At 47.5% G+C, this 19,590-nt stretch overlaps 1 protein-coding gene across 1 annotated transcript in view; it reads right to left on the bottom strand.

Moving 5' to 3' along the window:
- Positions 1-19,590, bottom strand: part of LOC134944449 (uncharacterized) — a 235,903-nt gene that overhangs the window by 144,288 nt on the left and 72,025 nt on the right. Inside the window, exon 7 of the mRNA XM_063933024.1 lies at positions 631-735. Within this exon, the coding sequence (XP_063789094.1) occupies positions 631-735 (105 nt within the window). The remainder of the gene's footprint in view (positions 1-630; positions 736-19,590) is intronic.

Below are 19,590 nucleotides of genomic sequence, written 5' to 3'. Positions count from 1 at the left end.
TTTACATTACTTGTAGTGTGATTGGCTGATTCTGCAGGGGGCATTGTTCATTTGTCACATTTTTACTGAAATTAAGATCAATTTTCAAACTAAAACTCTGTATGTTTAGTAAATAGTACAGCTTAAAAACTGGCATTAAGGAGACATTTACTAAGCAGTGATAAGAGCGGAGAAGTGAGCCAGTGGAGAAGTGGCCCCATCAACCAATCAGCTGCTCTGTATCATTTTATAGTATTCAAATTATAGATGTTACTTCAGTGCTGGTTGGTTGCCATGGGCAACTTCTCCACTGGCTCACTTCTCCGCTCTTATCTCTCCCTGTTATACAGTACACTGCTAACTAGCCAAGAATCTGTACAGTGAATACAGTGATCACCCTGCACAGTACAGCATGCTACCAAAGGACCATTAGTAGAAACTGCAGAGAGGTGGTGAGATGTAATAAACTCTCTAAGTAAATGATGCTTCAAACAGAATAGGGTCCAAGATCCTCATGTATAACACTGTGGCCGGCCCGACAACGGAATTACACTATTAAATCTGGATAACTTTCTGCTCATGTACTATATATTTTTTTAATAACTATGTAAAACCTTTGAAAATGAGTGAGACTCTATATAAAGTACTTACTGTGCTTCTTCCGTCGACATATATAAACAGCTGTACATGCTAAAACGACGACACAGAAAGATAGAACCGCAATAGCGATTATCAGTCCATTCTTTAACGTTACATCTGTTGGAGTAAATAAGGAAATATAAACATTACACGGTGTACCTCTATATAACATATTCTATTGTATAGTTACATTATAGCACTGTTTAACAATATATATATTTATTGCCACATAGTACTGGATACATGGGTGTAACTGGAACTTTGTAGGCCCCATAGAAACATTAAAAAGTGGCCCCTTTCAAAAGAAACAGACACCCAGGTTCTAGGTTCCCGGCAGCTTCTGCGCATTTACTGTAGAAGTCAAATTCTGCTCACACCTTATGGAAGTGCAAAGAGGATCCGCCGACTGTAATGTGCTGATAAATGCGCCTACAAACGTTGGGGTGATGGGGGTGCCTACATTTTTCGCTTGTTGCTGATCTGGTGGAAGCATGGGCGGCTCTACCATTAGGCAGCTTTAGGCGGCTGCCTACGGGCGCCGGCCACTGAAGGGCACCACTAAATTCATCTAGCAAAAAACTGAAGGATGTCTCTGTATGCGGGTCTGTAATGAACTTACAGATGGGCAGATGGAACAAAATAAGCATACAAATTAGAGATGAGCGCCTGAAATTTTTCGGGTTTTGTGTTTTGGTTTTGGGTTCGGTTCCGCGGACGTGTTTTGGGTTCGACCGCGTTTTGGCAAAACCTCACCGAATTTTTTTTGTCGGATTCGGGTGTGTTTTGGATTCGGGTATTTTTTTCAAAAAACACTAAAAAACAGCTTAAATCATAGAATTTGGGGGTCATTTTGATCCCAAAGTATTATTAACCTCAAAAACCATAATTTACACTAATTTTCAGTCTATTCTGAATACCTCACACCTCACAATATTATTTTTAGTCCTAAAATTTGCACTGAGGTCGCTGTGTGAGTAAGATAAGCGACCCTAGTGGCCGACACAAACACCGGGCCCATCTAGGAGTGGCACTGCAGTGTCACGCAGGATGTCCCTTCCAAAAAACCCTCCCCAAACAGCACATGACGCAAAGAAAAAAAGAGGCGCAATGAGGTAGCTGTGTGAGTAAGATTAGCGACCCTAGTGGCCGACCCAAACACCGGGCCCATCTAGGAGTGGCACTGCAGTGTCACGCAGGATGTCCCTTCCAAAAAACCCTCCCCAAACAGCACATGACGCAAAGAAAAAAAGAGGCGCAATGAGGTAGCTGTGTGAGTAAGATTAGCGACCCTAGTGGCCGACCCAAACACCGGGCCCATCTAGGAGTGGCACTGCAGTGTCACGCAGGATGTCCCTTCCAAAAAACCCTCCCCAAACAGCACATGTCGCAAAGAAAAAAAGAGGCGCAATGAGGTAGCTGTGTGAGTAAGATTAGCGACCCTAGTGGCCGACCCAAACACCGGGCCGATCTAGGAGTGGCACTGCAGTGTCACGCAGGATGTCCCTTCCAAAAAACCCTCCCCAAACAGCACATGACGCAAAGAAAAAAAGAGGCGCAATGAGGTAGCTGTGTGAGTAAGATTAGCGACCCTAGTGGCCGACCCAAACACCGGGCCCATCTAGGAGTGGCACTGCAGTGTCACGCAGGATGTCCCTTCCAAAAAACCCTCCCCAAACAGCACATGACGCAAAGAAAAAAAGAGGCGCAATGAGGTAGCTGTGTGAGTAAGATTAGCGACCCTAGTGGCCGACACAAACACCGGGCCCATCTCTAGGAGTGGCACTGCAGTGTCACACAGGATGTCCCTTCCAAAAAACCCTCCCCAAACAGCACATGACGCAAAGAAAAAAAGAGGCGCAATGAGGTAGCTGTGTGAGTAAGATTAGCGACCCTAGTGGCCGACACAAACACCGGGCCCATCTCTAGGAGTGGCACTGCAGTGTCACGCAGGATGTCCCTTCCAAAAAACCCTCCCCAAACAGCACATGACGCAAAGAAAAAAAGAGGCGCAATGAGGTAGCTGTGTGAGTAAGATTAGCGACCCTAGTGGCCGACACAAACACCGGGCCCATCTCTAGGAGTGGCACTGCAGTGTCACGCAGGATGTCCCTTCCAAAAAACCCTCCCCAAACAGCACATGACGCAAAGAAAAAAAGAGGCGCAATGAGGTAGCTGTGTGAGTAAGATTAGCGACCCTAGTGGCCGACCCAAACACCGGGCCCATCTAGGAGTGGCATTGCAGTGTCACGCAGGATGTCCCTTCCAAAAAACCCTCCCCAAACAGCACATGACGCAAAGAAAAAAAGAGGCGCAATGAGGTAGCTGTGTGAGTAAGATTAGCGACCCTAGTGGCCGACACAAACACCGGGCCCATCTCTAGGAGTGGCACTGCAGTGTCACGCAGGATGTCCCTTCCAAAAAACCCTCCCCAAACAGCACATGACGCAAAGAAAAAGAAAAGAAAAAAGAGGTGCAAGATGGAATTGTCCTTGGGCCCTCCCACCCACCCTTATGTTGTATAAACAGGACATGCACACTTTAACCAACCCATCATTTCAGTGACAGGGTCTGCCACACGACTGTGACTGAAATGACGGGTTGGTTTGGACCCCCACCAAAAAAGAAGCAATTAATCTCTCCTTGCACAAACTGGCTCTACAGAGGCAAGATGTCCACCTCATCATCATCCTCCGATATATCACCGTGTACATCCCCCTCCTCACAGATTATCAATTCGTCCCCACTGGAATCCACCATCTCAGCTCCCTGTGTACTTTGTGGAGGCAATTGCTGCTGGTCAATGTCTCCGCGGAGGAATTGATTATAATTCATTTTAATGAACATCATCTTCTCCACATTTTCTGGATGTAACCTCGTACGCCGATTGCTGACAAGGTGAGCGGCGGCACTAAACACTCTTTCGGAGTACACACTTGTGGGAGGGCAACTTAGGTAGAATAAAGCCAGTTTGTGCAAGGGCCTCCAAATTGCCTCTTTTTCCTGCCAGTATAAGTACGGACTGTGTGACGTGCCTACTTGGATGCGGTCACTCATATAATCCTCCACCATTCTTTCAATGGTGAGAGAATCATATGCAGTGACAGTAGACGACATGTCCGTAATGGTTGTCAGGTCCTTCAGTCCGGACCAGATGTCAGCATCAGCAGTCGCTCCAGACTGCCCTGCATCACCGCCAGCGGGTGGGCTCGGAATTCTGAGCCTTTTCCTCGCACCCCCAGTTGCGGGAGAATGTGAAGGAGGAGATGTTGTTGACAGGTCGCGTTCCGCTTGACTTGACAATTTTCTCACCAGCAGGTCTTTCAACCCCAGCAGACTTGTGTCTGCCGGAAAGAGAGATCCAAGGTAGGCTTTAAATCTAGGATCGAGCACGGTGGCCAAAATGTAGTGCTCTGATTTCAACAGATTGACCACCCGTGAATCCTTGTTAAGCGAATTAAGGGCTCCATCCACAAGTCCCACATGCCTAGCGGAATCGCTCCGTGTTAGCTCCTCCTTCAATGTCTCCAGCTTCTTCTGCAAAAGCCTGATGAGGGGAATGACCTGACTCAGGCTGGCAGTGTCTGAACTGACTTCACGTGTGGCAAGTTCAAAGGGCATCAGAACCTTGCACAACGTTGAAATCATTCTCCACTGCGCTTGAGACAGGTGCATTCCACCTCCTATATCGTGCTCAATTGTATAGGCTTGAATGGCCTTTTGCTGCTCCTCCAACCTCTGAAGCATATAGAGGGTTGAATTCCACCTCGTTACCACTTCTTGCTTCAGATGATGGCAGGGCAGGTTCAGTAGTTTTTGGTGGTGCTCCAGTCTTCTGTACGTGGTGCCTGTACGCCGAAAGTGTCCCGCAATTCTTCTGGCCACCGACAGCATCTCTTGCACGCCCCTGTCGTTTTTTAAATAATTCTGCACCACCAAATTCAAGGTATGTGCAAAACATGGGACGTGCTGGAATTTGCCCATATTTAATGCACACACAATATTGCTGGCGTTGTCCGATGCCACAAATCCACAGGAGAGTCCAATTGGGGTAAGCCATTCCGCGATGATCTTCCTCAGTTGCCGTAAGAGGTTTTCAGCTGTGTGCGTATCCTGGAAACCGGTGATACAAAGCGTAGCCTGCCTAGGAAAGAGTTGGCGTTTGCGAGATGCTGCTACTGGTGCCGCCGCTGCTGTTCTTGCGGCGGGAGTCCATACATCTACCCAGTGGGCTGTCACAGTCATATAGTCCTGACCCTGCCCTGCTCCACTTGTCCACATGTCCGTGGTTAAGTGGACATTGGGTACAGCTGCATTTTTTAGGACACTGGTGACTCTTTTTCTGAGGTCTGTGTAAATTTTCGGTATCGCCTGCCTAGAGAAATGGAACCTAGATGGTATTTGGTACCGGGGACACAGTACCTCCAACAAGTCTCTAGTTGGCTCTGCAGTAATGATGGATACCGGAACCACGGTTCTCACCACCCAGGATGCCAAGGCCTCAGTTATCCGCTTTGCAGTAGGATGACTGCTGTGATATTTAATCTTCCTCGCAAAGGACTGTTGGACAGTCAATTGCTTGGTGGAAGTAGTAAAAGTGGTCTTACGACTTCCCCTCTGGGATGACCATCGACTCCCAGCAGCAACAACAGCAGCGCCAGCAGCAGTAGGCGTTACACGCAAGGATGCATCGGAGGAATCCCAGGCAGGAGAGGAATCATCAGAATTGCCAGTGACATGGCCTGCAGGACTATTGGCATTCCTGGGGAAGGAGGAAATTGACACTGAGGGAGTTGGTGGGGTGGTTTGCGTGAGCTTGGTTACAAGAGGAAGGGATTTACTGGTCAGTGGACTGCTTCCGCTGTCACCCAAAGTTTTTGAACTTGTCACTGACTTATTATGAATGCGCTGCAGGTGACGTATAAGGGAGGATGTTCCGAGGTGGTTAACGTCCTTACCCCTACTTATTACAGCTTGACAAAGGGAACACACGGCTTGACACCTGTTGTCCGCATTTCTGTTGAAATACCTCCACACCGAAGAGCTGATTTTTTTGGTATTTTCACCTGGCATGTCAACGGCCATATTCCTCCCACGGACAACAGGTGTTTCCCCGGGTGCCTGACTTAAACAAACCACCTCACCATCAGAATCCTCCTTGTCAATTTCCTCCCCAGCGCCAGCAACACCCATATCCTCCTCATCCTGGTGTACTTCAACACTGACATCTTCAATCTGACTATCAGGAACTGGACTGCGGGTGCTCCTTCCAGCACTTGCAGGGGGCGTGCAAATGGTGGAAGGCGCATGCTCTTCACGTCCAGTGTTGGGAAGGTCAGGCATCGCAACCGACACAATTGGACTCTCCTTGTGGATTTGTGATTTCGAAGAATGCACAGTTCTTTGCTGTGCTGCTTTTGCCAGCTTGAGTCTTTTCATTTTTCTAGCGAGAGGCTGAGTGCTTCCATCCTCATGTGAAGCTGAACCACTAGCCATGAACATAGGCCAGGGCCTCAGCCGTTCCTTGCCACTCCGTGTGGTAAATGGCATATTGGCAAGTTTACGCTTCTCCTCCGACAATTTTATTTTAGGTTTTGGAGTCCTTTTTTTTCTGATATTTGGTGTTTTGGATTTGACATGCTCTGTACTATGACATTGGGCATCGGCCTTGGCAGACGACGTTGCTGGCATTTCATCGTCTCGGCCATGACTAGTGGCAGCAGCTTCAGCACGAGGTGGAAGTGGATCTTGATCTTTCCCTAATTTTGGAACCTCAACATTTTTGTTCTCCATATTTTAATAGGCACAACTAAAAGGCACCTCAGGTAAACAATGGAGATGGATACTAGTATACAATTATGGACTGCCTGCCGAGTGCAGACACAGAGGTAGCCACAGCCGTGAACTACCGTACTGTACTGTGTCTGCAGCTAATATAGACTGGTTGATAAAGAGAAGATGTCTATGTAACTATGTATGTATAAAGAAGAATGAAAAAAAATCCACGGTTAGGTGGTATACAATTATGGACGGACTGCCTGCCGAGTGCAGACACAGAGGTAGCCACAGCCGTGAACTACCGTACTGTACTGTGTCTGCAGCTAATATAGACTGGTTGATAAAGAGAAGATGTCTATGTAACTATGTATGTATAAAGAAGAATGAAAAAAAACCACGGTTAGGTGGTATACAATTATGGACGGACTGCCTGCCGAGTGCAGACACAGAGGTAGCCACAGCCGTGAACTACCGTACTGTACTGTGTCTGCAGCTAATATAGACTGGTTGATAAAGAGAAGATGTCTATGTAACTATGTATGTATAAAGAAGAATGAAAAAAAATCCACGGTTAGGTGGTATACAATTATGGACGGACTGCCTGCCGAGTGCAGACACAGAGGTAGCCACAGCCGTGAACTACCGTACTGTACTGTGTCTGCAGCTAATATAGACTGGTTGATAAAGAGAAGATGTCTATGTAACTATGTATGTATAAAGAAGAATGAAAAAAAAAATAAGAATTTACTTACCGATAATTCTATTTCTCGGAGTCCGTAGTGGATGCTGGGGTTCCTGAAAGGACCATGGGGAATAGCGGCTCCGCAGGAGACAGGGCACAAAAAAGTAAAGCTTTTACCAGATCAGGTGGTGTGCACTGGCTCCTCCCCCTATGACCCTCCTCCAGACTCCAGTTAGGTACTGTGCCCGGACGAGCGTACACAATAAGGGAGGCAATTTGAATCCCGGGTAAGACTCATACCAGCCACACCAATCACACCGTACAACTTGTGATCTAAACCCAGTTAACAGTATGATAACAGAAAGAGCCTCTTAAAGATGGCTCCTTAACAATATAACCCGAATTTGTTAACAATAACTATGTACAGTATTGCAGATAATCCGCACTTGGGATGGGCGCCCAGCATCCACTACGGACTCCGAGAAATAGAATTATCGGTAAGTAAATTCTTATTTTCTCTATCGTCCTAAGTGGATGCTGGGGTTCCTGAAAGGACCATGGGGATTATACCAAAGCTCCCAAACGGGCGGGAGAGTGCGGATGACTCTGCAGCACCGAATGAGAGAATTCCAAGTCCTCTTTTGCCAGGGTATCAAATTTGTAGAATTTTACAAACGTGTTTTCCCCCGACCACGTAGCTGCTCGGCAGAATTGTAATGCCGAGACCCCTCGGGCAGCCGCCCAAGATGAGCCCACCTTCCTTGTGGAATGGGCCTTAACAGATTTAGGCTGTGGCAGGCCTGCCACAGAATGAGCAAGTTGAATTGTGTTACAAATCCAACGAGCAATCGTCTGCTTAGAAGCAGGGGCACCCAACTTGTTGGGTGCATATAGTATCAACAGCGAGTCAGATTTTCTGACTTCAGCCGTCCTTGAAATGTATATTTTTAAGGCTCTGACAACGTCCAACAACTTGGAGTCCTCCAAGTCGCCAGTGGCCGCAGGCACCACAATAGGTTGGTTCAGGTGAAACGCTGATACCACCTTAGGGAGAAAATGCGGACGAGTCCTCAGTTCTGCCCTATCCGAATGGAAGATTAGATAAGGGCTTTTATAAGATAAAGCCGCCAATTCAGATACTCTCCTGGCGGAAGCCAGGGCCAGTAACATAGTCACTTTCCATGTGAGATATTTAAAATCCACCTTTTTCAATGGTTCAAACCAATGGGATTTGAGGAAATCTAAAACTACATTTAGATCCCACGGTGCCACCGGAGGCACCACAGGAGGCTGTATATGCAGTACTCCTTTAACAAAAGTCTGTACCTCAGGAACTGAGGCCAATTCTTTTTGGAAGAATATTGACAGGGCCGAAATTTGAACCTTAATAGATCTCAATTTGAGACCCATAGACAATCCTGATTGTAGGAAATGTAGGAAACGACCCAGTTGAAATTCCTCCGTCGGAACACTCCGATCCTCGCACCACGCGACATATTTTCGCCAAATGCGGTGATAATGTTTCGCGGTGACTTCCTTCCTTGCCTTAATCAAGGTAGGAATGACTTCTTCTGGAATGCCTTTCCCTTTTAGGATCTGGCGTTCAACCGCCATGCCGTCAAACGCAGCCGCGGTAAGTCTTGAAAGAGACAGGGACCCTGTTGTAGCAGGTCCCTTCTCAGAAGTAGAGGGCACGGGTCGTCCGTGACCAACTCTTGAAGTTCCGGGTACCAAGTCCTTCTTGGCCAATCCGGAGCCACTAGTATTGTTCTTACTCCTCCTCACCGTATAATCTTCAATACCTTTGGTATGAGAGGCAGAGGAGGAAACACATATACTGATTTGTACACCCAAGGTGTTACCAGTGCGTCCACAGCTATTGCCTGTGGATCTCTTGACCTGGCGCAATACTTGTCCAGTTTCTTGTTGAGGCGAGACGCCATCATGTCTACCATTGGTCTTTCCCAACAGTTTATTAGCATGTGGAAGACTTCTGGATGAAGACCCCCCTCTCCCGGGTGAATATCGTGTCTGCTGAGGAAGTCTGCTTCCCAGTTGTCCACGCCCGGGAAGAACACTGCTGACAGTGCTATTACGTGATTCTCCGCCCAGCGAAGAATCTTGGCAGCTTCTGCCATTGCACTCCTGCTTCTTGTGCCGCCCTGTCTGTTTACATGGGCGACCGCCGTGATGTTGTCCGACTGAATCAACACCGGTTTTCCTTGCAGGAGTGGTTCCGCCTGGCTTAGAGCATTTTAGATTGCTCTTAGTACCAGAATGTTTATGTGAAGAGACTTTTCCAGGTTCGTCCATACCCCCTGGAAGTTTCTTCCTTGTGTGACTGCTCCCCAACCTCTCAGGCTGGCGTCCGTGGTCACCAGGATCAAATCCTGTATGCCGAATCTGCGGCCCTCCAATAGATGAGCCTTTTGCAACCACCACAGAAGATATACCCTTGTCCTTGGCGACAGGGTTATTCGCAGGTGCATCTGAGGATGCGACCCTGACCATTTGTCCAACAGATCCCTTTGGAAAATTCTTGCATGGAATCTGCCGAATGGAATTGCTTCGTAAAAAGCCACCATTTTTCCCAGGACTCTTGTGCATTGATGTACAGACACCTTTCCTGGTTTTAGGAGGTTCCTGACAGGTCGGATAACTCCTTGGCTTTTTCCTCGGGAAGAAAAACCTTTTTCTGAACCGTGTCCAGAATCATCCCTAGGAACAGCAGACGTATCGTCGGAAAACAGCTGCGATTCTTGGAATATTTAGAATCCAGTCGTGCCGTCGAAGAACTACTTTAGATAGTGCTCTTCCGACCTCCAACTGTTCTCTGGAACTTGCCCTTTTTAGGTCGTGCAAGTAAGGGATAATTTAGATGCCTTTTTTCTTTGAAGAAACATCTTTTCGGCCATTACCTTGGTAAAAAGGCCCGGGGTGCCGTGGATAATTCAAACGGCATCGTCTGAAACTGATATTGACAGTTCTGTACCACGAACCAGAGGTACCCTTGATGAGAAGGACAAAATTTGGACATGGAGGTAATCCTTGATGTCCAGGGACACCATATAGTCCCCTTTTTTCCGGTTCGCTATCACTGCTCTGAGTGACTTTATCTCGATTTGAACCTTTTATGTAAGTGTTCAAAACATTTTAGATTTAGACTATGTGTCACCAAGCCGTCTGGCTTCAGTACCACAATATAGTGTGGAAAAATAATACCCTTTTCCTTGTCGTAGGAGGGGTACTTTGATTATCACCTGCTGGATATACAGCTTGTGAATTGTTTCCAATGCTGCCTCCCTGTCGGAGGGAGCCGTTGGTAAAGCAGACTTCAGGAACCTGCGAGGAGAAGATGTCTCGACTCTCCAATCTTTACCCCTGGGATAATACTCGTACGATCTAGGGGTCAACTTGCGAGTGATCCCACTGCGCCCTGAGACTCTTGAGACTACCCCCCCACCTTGAGTCCGCTTGCACGGCCCCAGCGTCATGCTGAGGACTTGGCAGACGCGGTGGAGGGCTTCTTTTCCTGGGAAAGGGCTGCCTGCTGCAGTCTACTTCCCTTACCTCTATGTCTGGGCAGATATGACTGGCCTTTTGCCTGCATGCCCTCATGGGAAAGGAAAGATTGAGGCTGAAAAGACGGTGTCTTTTTTAGCTGAGATGTAACTTGGGGTAAAAAAGGTTGGATTTCCCAGCTGTTGCTGTGGTCCCCAGGTCCGATGGACCGACCCCCAAATAACTCCTTCCCTTTATACAGCAATACTTCCATCTGCCGTATGGGATCTGTATCACCTGACCACTGTCGTGTCCCTGACATCTTCTGGGAGATATGGACAACGCACTTATCTTGATGCCAGAGAGCAAATATCCCTCTGTGCATCTCACATACATATATATAGAATGCATCCTATTAAATGCTCTACATGAATAAAATATTTTCAGTCAGGGAATCCGACCAAGCCAACCCAGCACTGCATCTCCAGGCTGATGGCGATCGCTGGTCGCAGTATAACCACCGTATGTGTGTATATACTTTTTAGGATATTTTTCCAGCTTCCTATCAGCTGGCTCCTTGAGGGCGGCCGTATCTGGAGACGGTAACGCCACTTGATAAGCGTGTGAGCGCCTTATCACCCTAAGGGGTGTTTCCCAACGTACCCTAATTTCTGGCGGGAAAGGGTATAACGCCAATATTTGCTATCGGGGTAACCCTACGCATCATCACACACTTCATTTTATTTTATCTGATTCAGGAAAAACTACAGGTAGTTTTTTCACTCCCACATAATACCCTTTCTTGTGGTACTTGTAGTATCAGAAACACGTAACACCTCCTTCATTGCCCTTAACGTGTGGCCCTAATGAGAAATACGTTTGTTTATTCACCGTCGACACTGTATTCAGTGTCCGTGTCTGTGTCTGTGTCGACCGACTGAGGTAAATGGTCGTTTTTAAAACCCCTGACGGTGTTTCTGAGACGCCTGGACCGGTCCTAATAGATTGTCGGCCGTCTCATGTCGTCAACCGACCTTGCAGCGTGTTGACATTCTCACGTAATTCTCTAAATAAGCCATCCATTCCGGTGTCGACTCCCTAGAGAGTGACATCACCATTACAGGCAATTTCTCCGCCTCCTCACCAACATCGTCCTCATACATGTCGACACACACGTACCGACACACAGCACACACACCGGGAATGCTCTGACAGAGGACAGGACCCACTAGCCCTTTGGGGAGACAGATGGAGAGTCTGCCAGCACACACCAAAAACGCTATAATTATATAGGGACAACCTTATATAAGTGTTTCTCCCTTATAGCATCTTTTATATATATACAATATCGCCAAAATCAGTGCCCCCCCTCTCTGTTTTAACCCTGTTTCTGTAGTGCAGTGCAGGGGAGAGCCTGGGAGCCTTCTCTCCAGCTTTTCTGTGAGAGAAAATGGCGCTGTGTGCTGAGGAGATAGGCCCCGCCCCTTTTTCGGCGGGCTCGTCTCCCGCTATTTTTGAAGTTAGGCAGGGGTTAAATATCTCCATATAGCCTCTGTGGGCTATATGTGAGGTATTTTTTGCCTCTAATAAGGTTTTTATTTGCCTCTCAGAGCGCCCCCCCCAGCGCTCTGCACCCTCAGTGACTGTTGTGTGAAGTGTGCTGAGAGGAAAATGGCGCACAGCTGCAGTGCTGTGCGCTACCTTTATGAAGACTCAGGAGTCTTCAGCCGCCGATTTTGGACCTCTTCTCTCTTCAGCGTCTGCAAGGGGGCCGGCGGCGCGGCTCCGGTGACCATCCAGGCTGTACCTGTGATCGTCCCTCTGGAGCTAGTGTCCAGTAGCCAAGCAGCAAATCCACTCTGCACGCAGGTGAGTTCACTACTTCTCCCCTAAGTCCCTCGTTGCAGTGATCCTGTTGCCAGCAGGACTCACTGTAAAGTAAAAAACCTAAGCTAAACTTTCTCTAAGCAGCTCTTTAGGAGAGCCACCTAGATTGCACCCTTCTCGTTCGGGCACAAAATCTAACTGGAGTCTGGAGGAGGGTCATAGGGGGAGGAGCCAGTGCACACCACCTGATCTGGTAAAAGCTTTACTTTTTTGTGCCCTGTCTCCTGCGGAGCCGCTATTCCCCATGGTCCTTTCAGGAACCCCAGCATCCACTTAGGACGATAGAGAAACACGGTTAGGTGGTATACAATTATGGACGGACTGCCTGCCGAGTGCAGACACAGAGGTAGCCACAGCCGTGAACTACCGTACTGTACTGTGTCTGCAGCTAATATAGACTGGTTGATAAAGAGAAGATGTCTATGTAACTATGTATGTATAAAGAAGAATGAAAAAAAACCACGGTTAGGTGGTATACAATTATGGACGGACTGCCTGCCGAGTGCAGACACAGAGGTAGCCACAGCCGTGAACTACCGTACTGTACTGTGTCTGCAGCTAATATAGACTGGTTGATAAAGAGAAGATGTCTATGTAACTATGTATGTATAAAGAAGAATGAAAAAAAATCCACGGTTAGGTGGTATACAATTATGGACGGACTGCCTGCCGAGTGCAGACACAGAGGTAGCCACAGCCGTGAACTACCGTACTGTACTGTGTCTGCAGCTAATATAGACTGGTTGATAAAGAGAAGATGTCTATGTAACTATGTATGTATAAAGAAGAATGAAAAAAAATCCACGGTTAGGTGGTATACAATTATGGACGGACTGCCTGCCGAGTGCAGACACAGAGGTAGCCACAGCCATGAACTACCGTACTGTACTGTGTCTGCAGCTAATATAGACTGGTTGATAAAGAGAAGATGTCTATGTAACTATGTATGTATAAAGAAGAATGAAAAAAAACCACGGTTAGGTGGTATACAATTATGGACGGACTGCCTGCCGAGTGCAGACACAGAGGTAGCCACAGCCGTGAACTACCGTACTGTACTGTGTCTGCAGCTAATATAGACTGGTTGATAAAGAGAAGATGTCTATGTAACTATGTATGTATAAAGAAGAATGAAAAAAAATCCACGGTTAGGTGGTATACAATTATGGACGGACTGCCTGCCGAGTGCAGACACAGAGGTAGCCACAGCCGTGAACTACCGTACTGTACTGTGTCTGCAGCTAATATAGACTGGTTGATAAAGAGAAGATGTCTATGTAACTATGTATGTATAAAGAAGAATGAAAAAAAACCACGGTTAGGTGGTATACAATTATGGACGGACTGCCTGCCGAGTGCAGACACAGAGGTAGCCACAGCCGTGAACTACCGTACTGTACTGTGTCTGCAGCTAATATAGACTGGTTGATAAAGAGAAGATGTCTATGTAACTATGTATGTATAAAGAAGAATGAAAAAAAACCACGGTTAGGTGGTATACAATTATGGACGGACTGCCTGCCGAGTGCAGACACAGAGGTAGCCACAGCCGTGAACTACCGTACTGTACTGTGTCTGCAGCTAATATAGACTGGTTGATAAAGAGAAGATGTCTATGTAACTATGTATGTATAAAGAAGAATGAAAAAAATCCACGGTTAGGTGGTATTACAATTATGGACGGACTGCCTGCCGAGTGCAGAGACACAGAGGTAGCCACAGCCGTGAACTACCGTACTGTGTCTGCTGCGACTGGATGATAAATGATATAAAAAATATATATATCACTACTGCAGCCGGACAGGTATATATTATATATTATATAATGACGGACCTGCTGGACACTGTCTGTCAGCAGAATGAGTTTTATTTTTATAGAATAAAAAAAAAAAAAACACACAAGTGAAGTCACACGACGAGTGTTTAACTTTTTCAGGCAATCACAATATAAGTATACTACTAACTATACTGGTGGTCAGTGTGGTCAGGTCACTGGTCAGTCACACTGGCAGTGGCACTCCTGCAGCAAAAGTGTGCACTGTTTAATTTTAATATATAATATGTACTCCTGGCTCCTGCTATAACCTATAACTGGCACTGCAGTAGTGCTCCCCAGTCTCCCCCACAATTATAAGCTGTGTGAGCTGAGCAGTCAGACAGATATATATAATATTATATATAGATAATAGATGATGCAGCACACTGGCCTGAGCCTGAGCAGTGCACACAGATAATGATATGGTATGTGACTGAGTCACTGTGTGCTGTGTATCGCTTTTTTCAGGCAGAGAACGGATTATAAAGTAAACTGCACTGTCCTCACTAGTAAACTCTCTCCACTCAGTCTCTACACTTCTACAGTAACAGTACTCCTCCTAGTCAGCTCCAGTAAATCTCTCTCAGTCTCTTATAATCTAAATGGAGAGGACGCCAGCCACGTCCTCTCCCTATCAATCTCAATGCACGTGTGAAAATGGCGGCGACGCGCGGCTCCTTATATAGAATCCGAGTCTCGCGAGAATCCGACAGCGTCATGATGACGTTCGGGCGCGCTCGGGTTAACCGAGCAAGGCGGGAAGATCCGAGTCTGCTCGGACCCGTGAAAAAAACCATGAAGTTCTGGCGGGTTCGGATTCAGAGAAACCGAACCCGCTCATCTCTAATACAAATATATGACGCCGGAATCCTGACAGCCCACATCCTGAATGTTAGCATGCTGGGGAGGGTTAGGGTTAGGCTGCAGAGAGAGAATGTTAGGATAAAGGGTAAGGTTAATTAATTTAACTCAAGATGTTGGTATTATAGTGGTCAGCATACTGCTGTCTGTATTCTGACCGGTGGCATCCCGTATCCAACCACAATTAAATATCCCCACCAGACCCCATATACAGTATTACACAGTATATAAAGAATAGATTGTTCTATAGCACTTTTTAAGTGAAAGTAGATTGTGAACAAAGTCACAACAGTTTTTTACTTTATATATTAGTAAATATATACTTTATCACTTTAAAAGTACTTTAGTGTTGTCTCTTTTCTCTGTATATGTTTACTGATGCAATTCACCCCAGCCCACTGGCATCTACCCTTCGGTAGGTGGTGGTGGTGTTTGCAGGTTAGGGGGCGCTGGGCTGAAGATTTGCCTAGGGTGCGCAGAGACCTTGCACCGGCCCTGTGTGGAAGCAGATGATACTTGCATGCAGAAGTGGAAAGTAACAAGGGCCGACAGCAGCACTCGGGGCCGTACCCAGCTACAACAGGCAGCACGACCCCTGCACTTTTTTCATTTGTGGGTTGCAGATTCCCGGCGCTCCATCTCTGGATTTGAGGACACAATAGGAAAGGCATGGGTCCCCCATACTTCGGCTTTAGGGCTGGGCACCCCCTAAGCCTCTGGGACTCATAGCAATGCACCCACTATAGTTACAGCTGCGGTATGTTACGTTGACAGTCAGACTGTTGACACCAGAATATTTACACGATGATCACACTGACATCATGACTATGACAAGTCGGCATGGTCTTAATGTCAAAATTGTGCCTGGTGACGGTTGGCATAGCATTTTTTCATAGTTTAAACCCCAGATCTAACCCGAACAATATATCTAGGACTAAAACTAACTGCCGACATCATGACTGGATACCCTTATTGGACAGTAAGGGGTATATTTAGTACAGTGCGTGTTTATAGAAGTGGAGATGTTGTCCATAGCAACCAATCAGATTGTGCATACCTCCCAACATGACCCGCTCCAGGAGGGACACAATGCTCTGCTTCTGGACTTCCCTCTTAATGTATGATTGCCGACACCGGTGTTGCACAGGTTAATGGATAAGAAAGGTGTTTCACCACACACATACACACGCAATCCCGGCGCCCAGAATATCGGCAGCAGGGGAGAGTGAAAAAGAGCCCCTTAAGGGATCGCTGCACTCGCCACGCTGCAGGCACGGTGGCACGCAATTTATTCTCCCTCCAGGGGTATAGTGGACACCCCAAGAGGGAGAATAGTTGTTGGTATCCCAGCGCTGGTCTAATATATCAAACAACATAAATAAATCCCTGTAGACCAGGCATGTCCAAACTGCGGCCCTCCAGCTGTTGTGAAACTACATATCCCAGCATGCCCTGACACAGTTTTGTTGTCAGAGAATGCTAATGCTGTGTCAGGGCATGCTGTGATATGTAGTTTCACAACAGCTGGAGCGCCACAGTTTGGACATGCCTGCTGTAGACTCTGGCCTCAGCCCACACAAGTGTCTCTCCAGCCACCATACTTACCTTCTTAGATGTCTTCAGGCCTCCGGCCACTGTGAACATAATATAACTTTATTGCACCAGCCACCTCCAGTACAATACAGCTACATCCCTAAATTGCTAATTAGAATTTAGCTGTCTAGCCTGCCCAGACACCCCTAGGGATTTCAGATGCCCCTAGTATTTGCCTATACTACATATGCCTAGGGCCGACTCTGCCTTGACTTTAGAATAATTAGGTTGACTGGGTACTGTCTCTTTACTTTATAATAACATAGGTTCTCAAACTCGGACTTCAGGACCTACAACAGGGCATGTTTTCCAGGTCTCCTCATAGAATCACAAGTGAAATAATTAGCTCCACCTGTGGATTTTTTTTGAAATGTGTCAGTGAGTAATGAGTACACATGTGCGCCTGCTGGGTGACCTGGGAAATGTGTCAGTGAGTAATGAGTACACCTGTGCACCTGCTGGGTAACCTGGGAAATGTGTCAGTGAGTAATTAGGGCACCTGCTGGGTGACCTGGAAAACGTGTCAGTGAGTAATGAGTACACCTGTGCACCTGCTGGGTGACCTGGCCAATGCGTCAGTGAGTAATGACTACACCTGTGCACCTGCTGGGTGACCTGGGAAATGTGTCAGTGAGTAATTAGTGCACCTGCTGGGTGACCTGGAAAACGTGTCAGTGAGTAATGAGTACACCTGTGCACCTGCTGGGTGACCTGGGAAACGTGTCAGTGAGTAATGACTACACCTGTGCACCTGCTGGGTGACCTGTAAAACGTGTCAGTGAGTAAAGAGTACACCTGTGCACCTGCTGGGTGACATGGGAAATGTGTCAGTGAGTAATTAGTGCACCTGTGCACCTGCTGGGTGACCTGGAAAACGTGTCAGTGAGTAATGACTACACCTTTGCACCTGTTGGGTGACATGGAAAATGTGTCAGTGAGTAAGTAGTGCACCTGTGCACCTGCTGGGTGACCTGGGAAATGTGTCAGTGAGTAATTAGTGCACCTGCTGGGTGACCTGGAAAACGTGTCAGTGAGTAATGAGTACACCTGTGCACCTGCTGGGTGACCTGGGAAACGTGTCAGTGAGTAATGACTACACCTGTACGCCTGCTGGGTGACCTGGGAAATGTGTCAGTGAGTAATGACTACACCTGTGCACCTGCTTGGTGACATGGGAAATGTGTCAGTGAGTAATTAGTGCACCTGTGCACCTGCTGGGTGACCTGGAAAACGTGTCAGTGAGTAATGACTACACCTGTGCACCTGTTGGGTGACATGGAAAATGTGTCAGTGAGTAAGTAGTGCACCTGTGCACCTGCTGGGTGACCTGGGAAATGTGTCAGTGAGTAATTAGTGCACCTGCTGGGTGACCTGGAAAACGTGTCAGTGAGTAATGAGTACACCTGTGCACCTGCTGGGTAACCTGGGAAACGTGTCAGTGAGTAATGACTACACCTGTGCACCTGCTGGGTGATCTGGGAAATGTGTCAGTGAGTGATGACTACACCTGTGCACCTGCTGGGTGACATGGGAAATGTGTCAGTGAGTAATGAGTACACCTGTGCACCTGCTGGGTGACCTGGGAAATGTGTCAGTGAGCCATGAGTACACCTGTGCTCCTGCTGGGTGACCTGGGAAATGTGTCAGTGAGTAATGATTACACCTGTGCACCTGCTGGGTGACCTGGGAAATGTGTCAGTGAGCCATGAGTACACCTGTGCTCCTGCTGGGTGACCTGGGAAATGTGTCAGTGAGTAATGATTACACCTGTGCACTTGCTGGGTGACCTGGGAAACGTGTCAGTGAGTAATGATTACACCTGTGCACCTGCCGGGTGACCTGGGAAACGTGTCAGTGAGTCATGAGTACACCTGTGCTCCTGCTGGGTGACCTGGGAAATGTGTCAGTGAGTAAGGAGTACACCTGTGCACCTGCTGGGTGACCTGGGAAATATGTCAGTGAGTAATGAGTACACCTGTACACCTGCTGGGTGACCTGGGCAATGTGTCAGGGAGTAATGAGTACACCTGTGCACCTGCCGGGTGACCTGGGAAATGTGTCAGTGAGTAATGAGCACACCTGTGCACCTGCCGGGTGACCTGGGAAATGTGTCAGTGAGTAATAAATACACCTGTGTACCTGCCGGGTAACCTGGGAAACATGTCAGTGAGTAATGGGTACACCTGTGCACCTGCTGGGTGACCTAGGAAATGTGTCAGTGAGTAATGATTACACCTGTGCACCTGCTGGGTGACCTGGGCAATGTGTCAAGGAGTAATGAGTACACCTGTGCACCTGCTGGGTGACGTGGAAAATGTGTCAGTGAGTAATTAGTGCACCTGTGCACCTGCTGGGTGACCTGGGAAATGTGTCAGTGAGTAATTAGTGCACCTGTGCATCTGCTCGGTGACCTGGGAAATGTGTCAGTGAGTAATTAGTGCACCTATGCACCTGCTGGGTGACCTGGAAAACTTGTCAGTGAGTAATGACTACACCTGTGCACCTGCTGGGTGACCTGGGAAACGTGTCAGTGAGTAATGAGTATACCTGTGCACCTGCTGGGGGACCTGGGAAACGTGTCAGTGAGTAATGAGTATACCTGTGCACCTGCTGGGTGACCTGGGAAATGTGCCAGTGAGTAATGAGTACACCTGTGCACCTGCTGGGTGACCTGGGAAACGTGTCAGTGAGTAATTAGTGCATCTATGCACCTGCTGGGTGACCTGGAAAACTTGTCAGTGAGTAATGACTACACCTGTGCACCTGCTGGGTGACCTGGGAAACGTGTCAGTGAGTAATTAGTGCATCTATGCACCTGCTGGGTGACCTGGAAAACTTGTCAGTGAGTAATGAGTAC

Source organism: Pseudophryne corroboree, chromosome 7 (assembly GCF_028390025.1).
Source record: "Pseudophryne corroboree isolate aPseCor3 chromosome 7, aPseCor3.hap2, whole genome shotgun sequence".
NCBI lineage: Eukaryota > Metazoa > Chordata > Amphibia > Anura > Myobatrachidae > Pseudophryne > Pseudophryne corroboree.
Note: the sequence above shows the minus strand (reverse complement) of the source record. Positions and strands in the feature narration are given on the sequence as shown.